The sequence below is a fragment of the Rhea pennata genome, chromosome 5, assembly GCF_028389875.1.
Source record: "Rhea pennata isolate bPtePen1 chromosome 5, bPtePen1.pri, whole genome shotgun sequence".
Classification (NCBI taxonomy): domain Eukaryota; kingdom Metazoa; phylum Chordata; class Aves; order Rheiformes; family Rheidae; genus Rhea; species Rhea pennata.
The window spans coordinates 36,542,261-36,562,104 of NC_084667.1; the positions used below are offsets into that span (position 1 = coordinate 36,542,261).

General features: G+C 35.5%; 1 protein-coding gene across 6 annotated transcripts in view; it reads right to left on the reverse strand.

The window, feature by feature from the left end:
• PLEKHA7 (pleckstrin homology domain containing A7) overlaps window positions 1-19,844 on the reverse strand; it is a 147,003-nt gene that overhangs the window by 28,667 nt on the left and 98,492 nt on the right. For 5 of the 6 annotated variants that reach the window (XM_062575946.1, XM_062575940.1, XM_062575943.1 and 2 more), the window contains 6 exons: window positions 19,324-19,424; window positions 12,317-12,495; window positions 9,775-10,260; window positions 5,741-6,266; window positions 3,431-3,517; window positions 1,027-1,080 (listed from right to left, as the gene is read on the reverse strand). In XM_062575946.1, coding sequence (XP_062431930.1) covers window positions 1,027-1,080; window positions 3,431-3,517; window positions 5,741-6,266; window positions 9,775-10,260; window positions 12,317-12,495; window positions 19,324-19,424 — 1,433 coding nt within the window. The remainder of the gene's footprint in view (window positions 1-1,026; window positions 1,081-3,430; window positions 3,518-5,740; window positions 6,267-9,774; window positions 10,261-12,316; window positions 12,496-19,323; window positions 19,425-19,844) is intronic. The other variant, XM_062575944.1, reaches the window with a different exon arrangement.

Here is a 19,844-nt window from a genome sequence, read left to right on the forward strand (position 1 = left end):
TGTAATGTATAATACACATTACTGATGTTTGATCGATTGATTACATATTCACCCATTAAAACTTTAGATGAACTTGAAGTCTGTGTATCAGTGGTCCAGTCAGCTCATTAGTTGCACAGAGGCATCAATTGCTATGAGCTGGCATCAGTGAGAACTACATACATGCAAGTGATAAGGTTAATTAGGTGTCAAATTTCATGCCACCTTGCTTTTCAGAGATACCATATAATTTACATATGGTGAGACATGCTGTACACCATAGAAAGTGGCAGACTGCTGGGCACAGCAAAATTATTAGATGGTGGGTTTCCTCCTCACCAGAATCTGGTATTAATGTCTAGATTTGCTTTCAAATTGCCTCCTATCAGGTATACCACATATAGAAGTAATTTAGCCTAGGCATACTAATCATTTGTTTCAGGAAATATCCTCAGTGCAGGTGACATGATATTGGCAGGTTATAGCTCTGTCTAGGTACATGAAAGGATGGAGGGACGGAAGGAAAGGACTTGAAACCTCTTAGCCAAAATAATGTGGAAACAAATGAAAGGTGCAAATAATCAACACATTTTCACAGAAGAAGCTCAACATAATAAATACACGATATTACAAAAACAAGGAAAAAGTCAGCTCTACCAGACTTAAAGGGGAAAAGGTGGATAAAAAAGGACCCTATTTTAACTTAGGGGCGTTGTTTTCATATTGGCTCTCATGCTACAGCGGGCAAGTATTTTGAATCATTTTTTTCTTTCAAGTTCTCTAAACCCACATAATACCATTCATTGTGAGTACTGGTACCACAAGTTACACCTAATAATGGAGGCAACTATATTTTCTGAGTTTATTTTTTAATTGTATAGTCAATACAGTAAAGACATTCAATATTCTGAGCACAACAGCGACGGCAAAAGACAGACTTTCAGTTTCTGAACAGAAAGATTTGAAAACCTGTAGGTACAAAGATAACACACACAAAACTGATGGGTTAAAAAATAATGAAAGTAAATTCTAATAAATATGCCTTACCTTTAGATCCAGATACTCCAAATCCTTTTTCAACTGCAGGTAAGTGTCATCAGCCTTCAGGTAAGCACATAGAAAAAACAATGCAATATATCTGAATGCTTGAAAAATAACTGCAAAATATTTGTATTGGCTATACAAAAGAAAATAGCTGAGAGAGCAAACAAAATAACAGACAGGAAGTACATTAAAAGCACATTTGCTTCACCAGCATATTGCTATTTACAGTGGAAAAATGGGCAAAGTATTTCCTGAGAACTTTATCATCTCATGCCCACCCTCCAAATATACAGATTTGAGTTTTCCACCTCTAATGAGATACATGACTACTTAAAACAATGTATTTGGACACAAAAGGTTATTTTTTCAATACCAGTATTTACTAACTATCTGTTCATGGAAAAAGTAATGAGGCTGACATCCAGCGCCACACCTCTTTGTAGGGAGGACTTCTACCTAACTGAATGTCAGATTAAAAAAAAATGTATTTTATAACAAGTCATAATAATACTTTTGATCAGATTTCATAAACATTTTACAGTATGCATCCCTTTAAGAGAGCTAAGAAATAAACTTCATGAAAGTACTGAATAAAATGTCATGTGCACAATTGGAGAACCAGTTTGGCTTTTTAAGTGACAGTATTCAACTTCATCTCTATTTTTCACTGGTTCACCAGTAACTGCTATTGGCTTAACCTACATTCAGCTAGCAAGATCTTCATTACACTGACTTGAAGAAAACCACGCATGACAGTCATTATAAAGTTATTTCTTTTTTTCTCCCCCAAAAGATTTATTTGCGTTAAGCAACAAAATAAAACTTAACCGTTGCACATGTGCTTTGTTATTAGCTACAACATCTAGAATCTTTGCTGCTATTTTGTCATAATTTCATACCTTGTTTGTCATAATTTCATACCTTGGGTTTATTAAACAGCAGAATAAGAAAAAAAAACTACACCTTTCTCAAATTTTGAGCCAGTATGCATTCAAAAAAGGAAAAAAAAAAAAAAAAAAACACATGTATGACATAAAAGCAATATATCACACTTGCATTTCTTTAGAGGTGTTCACTTAAAATTCTCATTCGATCACCTGGTAAGACTGGCTGAGGACTTGACTAGGAAGTATTCCCCCCCCCCTTTTTTTAATGGAAACATCCTTACTACTACAACCCAGCTTAGTGCAATTGTTCTGTAGGTGAGGTAAACAGGGAATTTAAACTTTTCCAAAATGTAAACAACAACAAAAAAACCCAACAACAATAAAAACTTGAATCTTAGGCCAATATAATGCCTTCACCAAATCAAAGAAGAATCACCAGATTTCTTCCTAGATGGCTCCGTTTTGAGGATCTAATACAAATAAAAAAACTCTATAACTACATTTCTGTTTCTTCTCACATTTATAAGTTTCATACCTCAGTGCAATCAAGAGCAGTGCTAATGATTTAAGATGTCCTTGAGCTTTTATGAACTAACGTTCATCACCTGCAGAACTGACACAGTTACAAGCTTGTATGAATGTACAAAGTGGCTGATGCATTTGAGTTTACTCTGACATCGCATGTGGTAAGGGAGCCAATTCCATATGAAGGCAGCACAGAGAAATGCTTTTGCTTTAGAACCCACTTTTCTGAAGATGCAGCTTTTTCACAAACAGTATAAAAAGGAAATTCATAACACTTTGAAACATACGCACTGGTGCCCTGTAGCTTAAAATGCTCATCTTTCATAGCAAGTACAATAGCAATGGAAAACCACAGACAATTTGGGAATTGTTGAATATCAAAGAATGGTAAGAAAGCACAGACTTTAGCATGCCACTGATGAAGCATTTGCAGAGTCACAAAATGTCATACGGCACAGATGAGCCAAGCAGCAGCTGACCTGATAGGTGGAATTAGTTGGCAAGTGCTGCAGTAATTGTGCGATTGTGTAATTTCGTATACTAGCCAACTTAGCCTGATGTCTCCTTAATCGAATGAGAAGCAATGTTAGCTCTTCAGGCTGCAGGTATTTAGACACATTGTAAAGAGGAAATTAGCAGTCTTCAGGGAGAGTAACTGTAATTACATTTTTCACCTCAGTGCCCAGAAAGCAGTTACTTGACATGATTAAGCAATTATTTCATTAACTCTGCATTCGGTCAAACACACACAATAAAAAGTTGAATCTGTAACAAGCCACAGAATTTCTACAAACAGCTCATTCCTGTTCACACTGCAGGTAATGCAAAATCCCTACAGATTCTACTGAGAGCAGGATAAGACTGTTTCATATTCAAGTTGTTTAGATTTTGACTAATAAAGAAAAATAGAATCACTAAGGAATGAGCAGGATTTGAAAATTTAGCTACAAAACTACAATGACAGAAAAGGCAAAGAAATCGATCTTTCAACTTACCGACTTGCCATGCAAACTGGGTGCGCTTACAGTATGGGTCATGTAGCCCATGGCTGGCATAGAGCGTCGATCAATGTGGGTCGAGCTCTGTAAGAAGCCACAGTCAGAATTGTGAGGATTGTCTTAAGAGAAAGGTGTTTTACCGGAGGGAAAAGTTAGGAGATGCATTTCTGCTACACATTTTTTATTTCAATTCCAGGCATGCTTAGATGAGGACAACCTTCATGAGCCAGGCAAAAACCTCAATGATCAAGCAAAACTTATAAATAAATAGATGCAAATTTAAGAACTACCAAGCTACCATCAATGGATTCTGGCAGCATGAGATGCTTCAGAAGAATGTGCAAAGCAGTTTCCAGCAAGTAAAAAATATTCATAAAGAGTTGGTTTCCCCCCTCAACCCTAACTCCTTCTCCCCCCCACCCCCCAATCTAATGTCTCCCAGAGAAAGACTGGCCAGTTTATGCCTGTAAACAGAAGGCTTATCCTATGCTACTAACTCCGTGGAACAGTTCACCACTACTAAACTACTGATGTGAGTGACACCTTGTGGCAATGAATGCCATTAATGTCAAATTTTGTTAAATAATCATACTAGATCTGTTCCTTTCTGCTTGTAATGAAAACCTATTTCACATATTTTTTCAAGTTTCATATTCTTCTTAATGGCAAACTTTTATGGCTTTCTCCAAGACACTATCTCACATTTTAATTTTATTCCTGTCACTGAATTTTACTGAATGCTGTTTTGTTCCCGCAAATGCCTTTTTTTTTTTTTTTTTCTAAAGTGTTAAGTGGATGGAATTGAAATAACGCATTCCACCAAGCAGGCAGTATCACAGATTTGTGTGATTTACACAGGTAAATTTATAATGATGGTCTGTGCTTACATATAAAAACACAAATATTTTTCTCTTAAAAATTTTTAGAGAATTTGAAATTTTTTATTTTATATATTGGTAAAAGCACTGTGACATAAAAAGCATCTTATTTTACCAGCAAAATCTATGTAGCTACATCAGCAGCATTTAGATAAAATTTATGAAGCTACATTTATGCAGCTATATTAGCCGTCTACTAAGAAAGGGACAGATCTGCTGTACATCCCCTTATAGTGGAAGTAATGCTCCTTCAAATTGCACATTAGTCAATGTCTTTTATAACATAACTAAGAGTTATTTTTTTATTATTTATTGTATATTATGTTAAATAATAACATAAAAAATACTTTCCAGAAAGTGCTGAATATCCCTAGATACTTCATCTTTTGACAGAATATGAATCTATAAATGCTGAAAGATCTCTGACAACCAACCTGAAGTAAAAGTCTGCAGAAGGTTTACACAGCATACGTATGAGGAGAAATCTCAACTGTGCATGAAGCTGACGTGCAACCTAAATTCCTGTTCCAGAATCTGTGTTGGATCTGTAAATTTACAAGTCTCTTTCTTTACAAAGACTTTCTTCTATCACAGCCCGTGGTTGAGGTCTAGGAACTGGGTGAATGAAGGGGCTTTTATTTCTAGTTGTTCCAGTGTTAGAGCTACCAAAAGAAGCACATTCTGCATGGATTCAATCCTGAGCTTCCCTAATTCCCTTAAGCAAGGAGAGCCATGTGGAGTGCTGAGCGGGGGAAAATCTCTATCATCAATAAGAAGATACAACAGCGCTTATAATAAACACCACTGAAATTCTGCAAGAGGTTCAAGTTTCAAACTACTATTTGTTTTTGACTAGTCAAGTGCTAACAACTGCGGGGGCGGGGAGGGGATCTTGCTTAAACTGTCGCAGGAATGAACGATTATTATGCTTTTAGCCAGTGGACAATAATCAACAACTGCATAAACTGTAAGACTAACTATGCTAGTAAAAGGTGTAGAGAAAGTGAACACTGCAAGCAGTTAATACTACTGCCATATGTAAAGAACCAAGATAGAGTTCATCATGCTGCATTCTATATTCTCGTCTATCCATTGTATGACTACGTACTCTATACATTAAAATCTTAGAAATTAAAATGTTCTTATATGTGTATACATATCCTTCCACAATTTTAGAGTAAAAATATTTGAAATCAATGTCATCTGCTACCAACCTTCCTTTCTAAACAACAAAAATTAATAAATCTGCAATGATCAGAAAGATACAAGTTTTAAGAAAAATTGATTGTATTAACTTTTAAAACTTTCAGGATCTTTCACACACAAGGAGGGACGCAGTGAAAGTAACTAAATTAAATAATCAATGTATGATGTGCTTATAACCATATCTATAAAATAGTTTGTAATTGCTGTCATACTCTATACAAACCTTTACAGCTTGATTTCGAATCTTCCTGGGTGATCCAGCAAAAGGAATGTCCACAGTTTGTCTCTCATCAGATGGTTTAACTGTGAGCCTCTCTGCAGGAGTGTGTGGTCTCCTTGGAGGAAAGTTTTTTGGAGGTCCAGGTGGAGGAATATCAGATGGAGATGGTGGAACAGATATTGATCGCGGAACATCCAATGAACTTTTTGATTTTCCACGATCAACAAAATCTGAAAAGCCTATATAAAGTGGAGCAGTGGGGCTGCCATGTTTAAATTGTTGTCTCTGTTGCCACTCATACAGCTGCCAAACAGTTCCATCCTTATTTGCTTTCCTTTCCTCCTGTGACATCTTCAAGTGGCTTACACGGTCTTGTGCGTATTTGTAGTCACTCGGCAAATTGCGGTTTGGTGGTGGGGATGAACTCCCTGAAGGCTGCCTGGTATTCTTTGGCAACGTGTGATAGTTTTCAGGATGAGAGAGAGATGGATTGGGACCCTGACGTGCAAGAGTCTGCTCAGAAGTGAGGCTGGAAAGGGGAAAAAAAACGTTACAAGTTTAGCATATGATATGCTTGTGAGCGGGAGTGACTGATACAAAAATACCTTCTAATTAATTTAGCGTAGGAATTAAAAAAAAAAAAGGACAATACATAGGGATCTCTTAACATGACTTTACAAAAACATTTACAACACAGTATTACTGAAATCAAATCTGCATAAAAACATTACACTTTATTCATGTTAAGTGAATAGTCATGGCTTAGTCTAAGCAGAGGCTTTTTTATTTAGTATCTTAACCTAGAATGACCAGTTAGGAACAAACTTAAGGCTCAGCTATGTTATCCATACTTAGACTAAAAGGAATGTCAAGAATATAAAGAAAGGAATTATAGTTATGTTTAAAACAAATCTGCAAATTGAAATATCTTTTAAATGAAAAGAAAACCTTGCCACCACTAGGTGGTGCAGTTTGAGAACAACAGATGCACGTTCGTTTAAAAAATTTCCTTAAAATAATACAAGAAATCTGACCAAAGAACTAACATATCGTACACACTTTTGCTTCATTTACATGAACAACAAAAAAAGCTCAGAATGTCCTAATCTTTATGACATACTTTCACCTGTCCTAATGCTACTGGTTCTTCTACTTCTTTTTTACGTAGCACAAGGCTTTTGCAACAAAATTCTAACAAACTACAGTATAAAGAGATGTTACATCCTAGCTTTAGTGATGCCTCCACAATTCACCTTAAATGGTAGAATTTTTATCTGCTAGCAGATTTAATGTAGAATCAGCAAAAGCAGTTCTGACACAAGGTGTACTTAGTTCCCCTTCTACTTTGAAATCAAAATCTTCCCGCAGTCTAACATGTAAGAACACGCTTGTCTAATTTCTGGTTCTCCAATTATACATATGGGCAGTTGTAGTCACCGGTCCATTGATTCTGTATCTCCAAAGGGAGAACTATCCTGCTAGACTTGCTACAGAGTAATAATACAGAAGAAATACCATGAAATTCACAGCTCATTCCTCAGTTCACTTGGTAACTTCATACCCTGCATGAGAATGAGACCTGGTGGTGTTGGAACTGCAGGAATTTCATGTAAAAGAGCACAAGATGAGAAGGAATATCTTTGTTCAGTATCCAATAACAGAAGCAGGAGAGAGAGAAATGTTACCAGTAATTCAGTTGTTCAATTGTTGCCTCTCTGTGTTTCTGCTTGCAGGATTTGGTACTGTTGGTGCTGTCTCAAAAAATGGATGCTCTGGAGAAGATAACGTAATTCCTTGTGTGAAAAAACACTACAATTGCCCTACTCCATATGGAGGATTACAACCTCAGTTATTTCTCAGTATGTGAAGAAGGGAGAAATCGAGCTAAAAACTCTGAGGTCTGCAGCCAAGGCTTTGTGCAGGTAGCATTTCCTATGACACAAGGTTTCACCTTTGAAAAGAATCTGTTATGTAAAAATATGCACTAAGGCAAAATACTGGGAAGGAATAGTGTCCTGAATGACACTCAAATCAGTTCAGAACGGACCATGAACAATTCTTGTTCCTCACAGATCAGAAGTAACATGAACAAAAGTAGATGTTCTTGAAAATCTTACTCTCTCAAATGATGAGGTATAAAGGATATATGAAAAGAAAAGCAGACACTGGAAAGCGGAAAAAAAACGGCCTGAAGTTAAATTTTATGAGATATTTGCCATGGAAAGCATTCAGCATTTTCACTGTAGTTGCTTCCCACAGAAGGTATTACAGAAAGGGAAGGTAAACTTTCCAAAAAAACCCCAAGACAACTGCTAGAAACACAATGCCCCTTCCTGGGAATGCACAGAAGCCAACAAAGACAAGTAATGCTGAGCAGGAAACATTACTCATGATGGAATGGTAAGTTCTGCACATGACAAATTGTTTAACACTGCACTTATAGGAAAGGAAATTCCTCGTATGACTGCATTTAGTTGAGAAATAAAGATTATATTTATCAGAATTTTTAAAAAGAGCAAATAAATTGCAAGAAATAATCAGGTTCATTTATGATTATGCATTTACTATGTCTATCCAGGCCCTGAAATCAGATCAGAGACTACAGAATAACTTCAGGACAGCTGGTCATTGATGATCCTGACCTTTAATTACTTAAAATTAAAATCATGCATCTCCCAGAAACCTCTTTTCAAACTTCCTTCCAATTCTCTAGATTTCTTTCATAGGCTGACACAAATCTTAAAGTAACTATTACCCCTCCACTGAGAACAGAGAGAGTTCAGATGACTAGCTTGGATACAACTGTAGTGCATCTAACAGCTAATTGTCTAAGCGAGATGAATCTCAGCATAGTGACTGGCAGCTACCATTTATTAGTTAACAAGCACTTCAGTGCCTTGTAGAACTGGAAAGTAAAATAACTATTTGAAAGATCCAAATATCTATATAAAACGTGCTATCCCTGCAAATAATTACACAAATGACTACTGTATTTGTATGGAGTCTCTAACTGAAAGAGCTGTTTTCATAATCAACTCACTGGTAAGAGCTGCATCTTTATAAACCTGAGCCAAGAAAAAACTCTGCCCTTATTTTACGTTCAAAAACTATAAAGTCCATAAATAAAGAACCTCGTAAGATTCAGAACACTTCAGGTGGAGCAATAAAAAATTAAGTGGTCCATTCATACTACATCCTATATTTTTATATACTATGTCCTGAGATCAAGAACACATCTGACAACTATCATACCACTTCTATCCATCAGTGACGCGCACTGCAATGAATTCTGCAGATTGCGAGAAGATGCCATAGAAGACTAAGTGATTAATATTTGGGAAGGTAACATGGAATTTATTCTGAATATAGAGAATATTATGGCATTTTTCAGGGAAAGACATGGAAAGCATGGTCAACTGAGCAAAACTAGAACACAAAACTTTAAGTAGAAAGAAAATTACAAGAGTATCTAGCAAGTTAGATTTTGTGATACCACTACAGTTAACACTTCCAAAACTTTACTGAACACTTAACAGCTCCAGTTAGGTAGCTGTTTCTATCTGGAACAAAAGGTGGCAGCTTCTGTAAAAAGAACTAGCATTTTTTATTTTATACTTTGAAGTGGAAAACAAATGAATAGCTACACTACACATAGGATAGTTGTTTCACGAAAATCTAAGGGGCATACTTCACTTTCTGGCTCTTCAATTTTAGCAAATTTTAAGAAATTTCAAGCATTAACAATGATTAAAAAAGTAAAAAAAAAAAAAAAAAAAAAAAAACCCACTAATCTGAACGTTTATATTTGCAAATTGGTGACAACATTAAAAGAATTTGATTGATCTATTTCATAGTGACTTTCCCATAAGTATCTAAAAATACCATTCTGCACTGGAGAAGTAGAACGTTTGCCTTGTTATACATTGTCTCCGTAAAAATATCACTGATGTGCACTAAGCATGTTACAAATAAATGTTTTCCTTTAGTTTAAGGACATTCTATCAGGCAGTCTATTTAAAGATTGGCCTGTTACTAACCTCTTTGTATCTCCTTTTTGGACTTTTACCCAGTGCTCCACTTGAGCCATGTTACTTTTTCTTTGAATCTGTTTATCTGGATTTGTTCTGGGAACAAACCCTCTTTTATATGAGCTGGTACCATTCTGCTCCACTACACCAGCACTCATATTTAATGAGCTAGAAAGTGTTCCATTCTTCTCAACTGGCTGAGGCTGAGCTACTTGGGACCGAGATGCACTTGTTAAACCTGGAAATAATGAATCAGCTTCTGTAACTGCATGCTTAGCCTTTCCTTTCTTAGCCTCCACAGTTTCTTTTCTGTGGATACAACGCTCCTCCTCCTCTTTCTCTCTTCTTATCTCTTCACGCTTGTCATATCCAAATGTTTCTGCTGATTTTTGATAACTTTCTTTTAGATCTGTAATCTCTGTCTTCACAAGCTCTTTACAGGCATCCACGTGATTGGCTTGGGGAACAGCTTGCTGGTCCACTTTTTCAGTTTCTCTGAAAAGGAAATATGCGCTGGTAATGAACACCACTTAATTGTGAAAAGTTAATGTTGTCTCATTAATATTTTAGAATGGATCACACACAAAAGCAACTGTTCCAGGCTGTGATAAATTTCATAGGGGTATGTTAAGACAGATGTGCTCAGTAAAACTCAGTTGTTATCCAATTAGACAGAAGTTTTTACAGTGCTATCACGGAAATGGCAATCTTCTGTTTGCATCCATACTGAAAATACTAATTCCATACAACAGCAGTGTTTAACTTGTGTAACACTGTTTATACACAAGACCGACCTTCCTATCCTGGGAAGTATTAAAAGTCAACAAAACAAAAAAATCTGCCGACTGTTCAATTCAAAGTCAAAAAAGCCTTTTAGGCTTTTCTGGATGCCTTATGGATTGGTCATTTCTGGCCATGGGGACAGAACAATGTCAATATTTCGGTCAATACTGTCATTGAGCAAGGAATCTCCTATTTGGGGAGTATTTCTACACCCTCCTCCGCCCCTACCAACCCCCCGCCATCCCCCCACACCAAATAACCACCCCACACATCTCAGTAGAGCTCACTCCAAACACATTCCATGCACACTCATCTTCTAAATCTTTCAAAAATTCTACAGAATTCTTTTGATATTTAACTTACACCACACTATAAAATGTCTAAGGGTACTATGAGTTTTAATGTTGCTTTCGAAAACTAACCAACTTCACTTGAAACTTTGTCTCCTTATACCATAAGCTTCTCCACAACATTTTTTTCCTCTGACAATTTATTAGAGTATCACTGATCTCCAAGTAGCAACTCATCTTTCCTGAAACTAAGCTTAGCTTCTTTAATGCTTTAAGGAAGGTAAATTCTGAGCAAGTTCCAGGAAACAATTGTTCTCACTTTAGTCTATTTTGGTGTCTCAAAATGAATAGTCTGCTTGGATTAAGCATACTGGGTTAATACTTAATAATACACTAGGCCTCCCTGATTTTTCTTTCAATTACTCCTATCCTGAAAAAGCACATAAAGAAAAATACATAAAGGATTAAATGTTACTTGCAATTGAAATTAAAACCAAAAAAAAATAAAAATAAAATAAAAAAATAAAAAAATAAAGACGACTCTTAATACAAAATCAGACAGGTATAATAGCTTTGAGAATTATTTAGGACAAGAAAATGGAACACTCCAGAATTGATGTTGATCCTTTGCTTGTATTATATTACAGATTTGCCAGAAGCAAATACTAGTGTAAGGTACTTTGAGAAACTGCGTCATGAAATTTTAATCCTTAGAGCCCCAGGGTTAAAAGCAGGGTTTCCTCACAGCACAGTCTTCCTTCACAAAGAGTAGTATAGGAAGAAAAAAAAATCCCAAAGTGAAAACATGAAGGCAGCTAAATCAATTTTAAAGAATATAACAAATCGGAAGTATACAAAGACACATTTGAATCTATTCGCCTCTAGAGTTAGGTAATACTGATGGACAACCTTCTTTTACAGCAGTGTTTTCTTCTACTTAGAGGATAACATAGAACTCTTACAGGTACTAAAGGCCAGGCCAGCAAGCCAAAAATTAGCAATTAATACCTACATAAAAGAGTTAATGAACATAATTCCAAGCACTTGGTATCTGCCCATCTTTAACATTCTTCTCCTTGTTACCAGTATTTTAATCCTAGTTCTAAACACTCATTTGAAACAATTCACCACTCTGTCTTTTCTCTGTTACCTATCTTCCTTAAGTTCACCATTTGGCTGTTGCAGGTATCTGAATATGCTCACAAAAATTGCAACAGTTTAACTGACTTTAAAAAAAGTCATCAAATAGGGGCACAACATTTCTACATGGTACAAGCATTGAGATTTTATTAGATAGCTTGCGTCAGCTGACTAGTTTGCAACAGAATATAGTAGCAGATTCTACATTAAAAGGAATTATTTCTTTAAAATGAGAGTAAATTCCATGCTCACATTTAAAAGCATCACTTTTACAATTCATCATCATCCTGATTTTTGACATTTTTTTTTTTAATTAAGAGTTGGTATATTGAACTTGCCTTTTCAGTGAAGAGCGTGTTTGCATAAGGGCCGCTTGATTCATAGCCCGGATCCAGCCATTCATATCCTCTTGCGTATCTGCACTGAAGTAGTACGTCCGCATCCCTGAATGCTCTGCCTGAGAGCCAATAACAGAATTCTTATTATAAATATATGCCCTCATTCCTGTGTGAACAGCCTTGGAGGGGGCGGGAGGTGGGAGAAGAGAAGAAGAAAAAAAAAAAGAAAAAAAAAAAAGAAGAGAAGAGAAAAGAAAAGATCAGGCAGTGCTGTCATTTTTTCCCCAGAAAATTTATTGCCGCTTTCCTTGATATCTTTAAAACTATTACAGTTTTTTAGATTGTTTCTTTGGATTTAGAGTAATCCTATACACTACAACTGACTGTAATGCAGCAAACTCAAATTTAATAGTAGTTTAATTTTTACTTGAATTCTTTGACTTCTTTTTCACACTCTTAAGCTAACAGTGCAACATTTCTGTTCTTCATAGAAGATATTTTCAGCTTTACACTTCCTTTTAACTAATTGATGTTTCATTTGCTGTAAACACCACACAAAACAAAGAAATTTTCTGAGATGTGTGTAAGTGAGCTACTTTTCCCAGTTCATTTCATACATCAATTTATTCAGCCAAAACAGACAAAAAAATCTTAAAATTCAAGCAATTAAACTGCTTATTTAAGACGTGATTACATTGTATGTTAAGATCTTTCGGTTAAAGCATGCACTTAAACATCTGTATTAGCTGCAAAATTACAAGACTTACTGATAAAGTTAGTAATACTGATGTAATTATCAAAGCATAAAATATGGACACATATCTGTGAACACCAAAATATTCCATGAAATTCCACTGAAAACTAGAGGTATTTGGAAATTCCTTTAAGTATATTTAAACAACTAAATATTACTGCCATTATGCACAAGATATTATAAACATATTCAATATGGACTGTCTTCAGAATCCTATGACAGTTGAGTTTAAATCTCATCCACAATTATATAAGGGATATATTAGAGTCATATCAGTCCTGAAATAGTTGACTACATTCCCTACAAGTGAATTTACAAACATGTTTCTGATGCTGCCCACTACTGTTAATGAAATTAACAGGAAGAGATTCATTTCTTTACTGCTTTTCAAAAAATTGAAGTCAGTACACTCAGCTTGAAAGCTCTTGCAGCAATACTTTAAAGACATGAGTTATTTTTTTTTAATAAATCTAAAACTATTATCAGGAACAAAAGCTAATGGCTCAAAACATTTCTGAAACAGTGGTCTTTTTAAAAAAAAGAAAAAAGAAAAAACATCTCAAATTTTTAATTATGCTGCATCTTTTAAAAGCTCAAATATATATTGTTTATCTTCCCTAACAAGTCTTTTTATTTTAATGGAATCTTCCCCGTCTCATTCCAAACCAAAAAACACTCCACAATCACAGATGACTTCAGAATCATAGCAATAGTTCTGATAACACCTAGGCCGTAGGGAGGGCTGCACCAGATTCAAAGTGATGCAATTTCAGCTATTTACCTGAATTTCCCAAATTGGTGTAAAGTTAGAGATTCAGATCAACCATACTGAAGAGCAAAAAGATTTGCTTACTATCACAGTATTTTAAGTTTTGAGAAAAAGTTACTCCCTCTCTTTCGCAGCCTGTCCTTACAAATGTGTGAAATGTGGTCTTTAATCTGCCTTACGTGAGTATCTCAAGCAAGGAGGCCCTGCTTCCTTCTGAGACCTGTGGTATACCATCTCCCCGAGGCAAGCCTGCAGTGGGAAGGCAGACCAGACTGCAGCACAACAGTCAGCTAGGAAGAGGAGGATGAGGATGTACAGAAGCCCAAGACTAGCTTCTCTCTGCTTCCCCAAAGCATTTGCAACAAGAGAAAACAAGATGACTTCTCTCTTCTCACTTATTAGCTACCCTAGTACAGGAACACAGGACATACACTTATGAAAAAGCAGGTCTGATCAATTGCGTATTTAGGAATCGGAAAGGATTTTTTTTTTCCTATTTGGCAGACCAGCTGGTTCTCTGAGCTCTTTGTGTTTAGCCTTTTTTTTTTTTTTTTTTTTTCATTTTTTTGCATTTTTTTGCCATCTCGAGACTACTACTGAGATTTAGATTTGCTCAAAACAAATAGAATTTAATTCACTTTAATTCACCGTGCAAGAACAGACCAAAAGTGGCAAATCCAGAAGTAAAGAAAATCAGTGATTTAGGTAGACCTCATGATTATAGGATTCCTTTACAGAACATTTTGAGTTTAGAGAAGACGATGCTATAATTGAGAAGTGAAGCAATTCCTACAGTAAAGCACGTTATTATACTCCGCTGTGTAGTACACAGTAGAGTCTCAGTATTCATTGGTTAAATACTTGTTGAAAAACTACTGTGTAGAGTAGCACATTAATAAATGGATTTAACAGCTGTCTGTCTTAATTCCCCTGTATATCCTGATCAACATGATCAGTCTGCCTTTCATGTTCACTTTCAGTGGTGCATAATAAACACAACTAAAAGCATTGCCTAAGGGACTGCAGGTGAAAATGGTATAAAAATGCAAAGTATATTGCATCATTCTCCCTCAAGAGACTGAAGCTATCAGGGCCAAGGGATAATAGAGGTGTTGTGCTAGTATCAGCAAACCTGGCATTCTGCAGTCCTTAACATACAAAACTGGTTAAAGGAAAATTCAAATATATTTCAGTTATTTATTAGTAATACACCTAAGATGAAAGAAAGCAAATTTGTGCTAATGTCCTGTAGCTGTCACCACTAGCAGACACAGAGGCTACTGATTCTCATTTTAATTTAAAGCAATAGGTATTAAGATGACTACAGTATACTAAAAAGCCTAAAACACAGCACATGCACACACATAAACAATATAAATAACACACGGAAAAAATAATACTGGTACCTATTCATGCATTCAGATGCCTTAATGTGGATAGATTGAGAAGAAAAGCAGTCTCTCTCCCATAATGCACAGAAGGAGAAATGGACAGTAAAACCCAAGAGCAAATCAATCCAACAAGACAAGGACAAAAAGTTAAACAGGTTAAAATCATGAAAAGATTCATGTTTTTAAGGAAAATACTTAACAAAAGGCGATACTCAGAAAAATATGCAGTAAGTAATGGCAGTTCTCCTAATAAGCTATAGAAATAGAGCAAATTCTCCTTTTTCCTGAAGTTTGAAGTTTATGAAACTTTTACAAACAAAAATTGAAATAATACTCCATCTCTTTACTATACAACCCAACAGCACACTAAAATCAAACTCATCTTTCATCCCAAATAACACAGGTTTTTCAGGTGCTCTAGAAGTTGGGACATTTCATCTTCTCTTCAAAATACTAAAATGGTGCCTCTCAACTCTAGCACTTGACATTTCTTCCGCTGACCCCCTATACTCCTAGAAGTTCTATAAACAACACGGCAGCCTTAGGAAACAAAAATGTTCCAGAGCACATAAAAGAAAAAAAAAAAAAAAACTGTCAACAAAAACTTTAGGCAGAAAAGCAAGATTGCGAGCAGGTCTTGCCCTGGTCCCATTTAGTAAGTCTGGAGTGTCAGTAATACAGAGACATTTAAAAACAAGCTGCAGTAGTATCTCCTGTAAATAAAGATTTGGCTTGGCATCTTTGGCTCTGAATGCACTCATATTGCCAATGTGAATTTCTGAAATAAAATTTTTAAAAGGTAGTATCAATGTAAAAAGCAGTGTTTGGATAACTCCAGTGTTATTTTCAATCAAATCAATCTTCACTGACTTTATTCAGTAGCAAGGTGTGTTCCTAAATGCAAACACATACTTGTATCCACAGCCTTTCCATGAAGTTTAGCTGTTGTTTTCTTTACTGAAGATGTTGACAGGCCTTCCAATTTCCTCAATTTGTATTAATGTCAGATTCGTATAAATGAATTTACATTCAGTATTCTCTCACATATTCCTAACACAAGATCAATTCAAAATATTTTTTCTGATTGAAGGCAACGAGGCTTCTAAAAAGACTACAATGCCATTAATCTTTATAAATTGATACTTTAAGAATTGTTGTACTACTATGAAGTACAGTAAATTCTCTACTAGTCATAGGAAATAATTCCAGCTTTGTGTTACTGTTGCACAAGCTTTTTCACAGTAAAAACTGTGCAAGGAATTTGTGATATCTTGCATTTGTATTGGCAAACAATAAAAAGAAATATAGTGATTAGATTAATTAGATATCTATAATATGCTAGATAGTGAACTAAATATGCTGTAAAGATCCCAAGTCCTATAAGTTCATCATACATCTTAATGACAGTAGCTTATGGCTAGTTATAGCACTTTCCTTGGTACAAATAAATAATTTAAAAATTTGTCAAGAACACCACCTAAAAACAAAACTGCTAAACAAAACAATATAACACACATACTGCCGCACTTCAAAGTAGGTTTCAAATGCATCTGGATTCCCTATATGCAGTTTTACTGGTATGTTTTTGGAAGAGCCTTTCAAGAGATGAAAGTCCTGAGCTTGGGCCCTGGGAGATCATTAAAGGACTAGAATTTTTAGAACTTCTGCAAAGTTGTACCAACTTAAATAAAGTTTAACATACATCCTAGTAAGAATGTATTTTAAAAACCTTCTCCTAATTGAATTCTTTTAAAGAAGAAATTCTACCCACCCCCATCCCAACTGGCTACTTCTCTAGCTTCAGAAATTTACTGTTACTGAAAACAGGCATTTAAAATAGAAGCTGAGACCACTACTGTAACAAGCAGTTTATAAAAATCTGAATAAATGACTAGGCCATATGTAAAATGTGACATGGCACATTCTCCTAGCCACTCAGGACTTATATGCGCAAGTCCTATCTTTATGTTGGGTTTAATCTTCTCGTGTTTTCTATTTCTGTCTGTGCTACACCACGAGACAGAATGTCCATCTATGCTCTGGATATCAGAGTGTACTAAGAGATTAGATACACGCAACGGCTGGCGAGTGATGGAATTCCAGTAAGGCCACGCTCTTACTACTCCACACACCCGCGACCGATGCTGGGAGCATGGAATTTCAGCGTTACATATCATCCATGCCACAGAAATCCTAAAAAATCCTCCTAACACTGCAGAAATCAGCTTTAAATGAAATGACCACTGCAACATCAAGCCTGCGCTCCTCAATCAACAAATCACCTAAAGCAGAGTCAAGATCAGCCCAACATACTCTAAAACATGAAACATGTTGTGGATTTCTTATATCAGTTTTCTAGCATAAAGCTTTTTTGCTATAAATTCCCTATTTCTCTAACAACATTTTTGGTAACAAGCCTTAAATTGGAAGTCTCACGTTACTGGCTATCTTCATTTTCAGAGGATGACTCAGAGTAAACACTCGCTAAAGCTCATATAGGAATAATATCCTAGGCCATTTGAGAAGGAACTTAGGAAATCTAAATGCTTCTGAAAATGATTAACCATAACTGGAAGTGTGAATTCCATTCTGCATGAAAGCACAGCAGTGATTTGAGAGCCTGCATACAGAATATACCATTTGAAAAATACATATGTACATATTCACAGATAGCTAGAGATGCGGTTCCTCCCCCTATCCCCCTTTCCCATTTATTGTGTTGAACTGGTTAACCATCCTAACCTACTTTTGATTAACATTTAGAAATATTCTTCCAAGAAAATAAAAAGCCTTTTTTAAACATCAAAATAACTAGATTAAAACAGACACTATTGCTATTTTCTTTACCTGCCCACCCACTCTGCACTCATACTTATTTGAGAGCTATAGAAGGCTAGACATGCATTAAGTCCTCTTTCAGTATATGCTTCTTCTTAGGCAGAGGCTCTAAAAGAGCAGGGCTTTATGAATCCCACTCAATAAATATTGGAATAAAATGTCTTTTATAAGAGGACAAGCTACAAAGGAACTTTTATCTCACCTTTAATGCATTTGAAAAAGTACAATAAGTTGTTCTAGGAAGTGCACTGGATCTTTTTAAGTGCATTTTCTAACTCGGTATTTGTTTAATAAATTTTAGACAATTATCCACTTGAAAATAAATCCCAAAGGAACAAAATACAGTCTGGGTTTTTAAAGCTCCACAAAAATCAAAATGCAAGAGGAAGTTCAAGATGAGCAGATGTTTTTTGTGAATTCTGCACAGATATAAACAAAAAATTTTCTTTTTGATCAGGTATTAGTGATCTAGAATTGAAAAAGTTTTTAAAAAATTCATAGTTCATTTGCCCATTAGAAAAACTAGTTCTGCTCCAAGTATTGGCATAATTTAAGTCTACAACATACACTGAAGTCTCTAAAATTTGCCTTAGTACTGCAGCTTAGAGAACGAATTGGAGGCAGATTTTTCCACTGTCAAGGCACATACACTTTATTTCATTTTCATACTTTTTTAAAATTATCCAATTCAAAATAATTAAAAAATCTAAACTGTATCACACTGAAGTATTTTTATTATTAAAAAATGCATAAAATTACTGAATGTCACTTAGGGCTACTACAGTTCCCAAAGAAGGAAGGAGGAAAAAAAAGTAAGGCTTCCCCCCCCCTTAAATGAGTAATTTATACATCAAAGCCACAATACTGTCTTTTTCTAGCTGCCAAATTTGAGCTTGTTGTATTATTAAAAAATCAAACAATGGTTCAATATGAAATCAAGTAAAAATCAAATTTCTTTCAATTCATGAAACAGCACTGGACACTTTATCAATATTAATTTCCAGTTTTAGAAAAAAAGATCTTTACTCAGAAACATTTATAAAGTTCTACAGACACTTACCTAGAAACAGAAGAATAAATTTCAATCTATTAATAACAAGAAAGTGCTATGTCACATTTGAATAGGCAGTCAATAAGCCTGTCTGATTTCCAAAAAGTTTAGGAAAGCAGATGATGTTTCTGTATATAACAGCATCTTTTCTCATGCAAATAAACATTTTCAAATATGCTTAGCTAATAAGGTTTGTAACTGTACCTTAAAAGAAAATTTGCGATTTATGCGATCTTCAGGTCCAACAGGAGATATTACATAACTAGGCAACGGTATGCTACCCAAAACAGATTCTTCTCTGCTGTCTGTTGAACAAAAAATAAATAAAATCTAATTCTCTGCATTTCTCAACGGGGAAACAGTACATATTCCTTATGGACACAGAGGGGTACATGACAGGAGGACAAGAGACAATGGGTATGTTGTTGAAAGAAGAGTGGTTCAGACTGGAAATGAGGAAAAAAAACATTTCACCAAGAGGACAGAGAAGCAGTGGATAAGGCTGCCCAAAGAGGTTGCAGTCTCCATCCCTAGAGGTTTTCAAGACATGGCTGGAGAAAGCCCTGAGCTTACCTGGCCTTGTTTTGAGTAGGAGGTTGCACTAGACACCTCCTGAAGTCCCTTCTAACCTCAATTTTCCTATGACCTTTCACCATCAATAAAATGGAGAAATGCTTTATTTATAAAGAAATGATACTGAAATATTTTGAACCAGGCAGATTTTT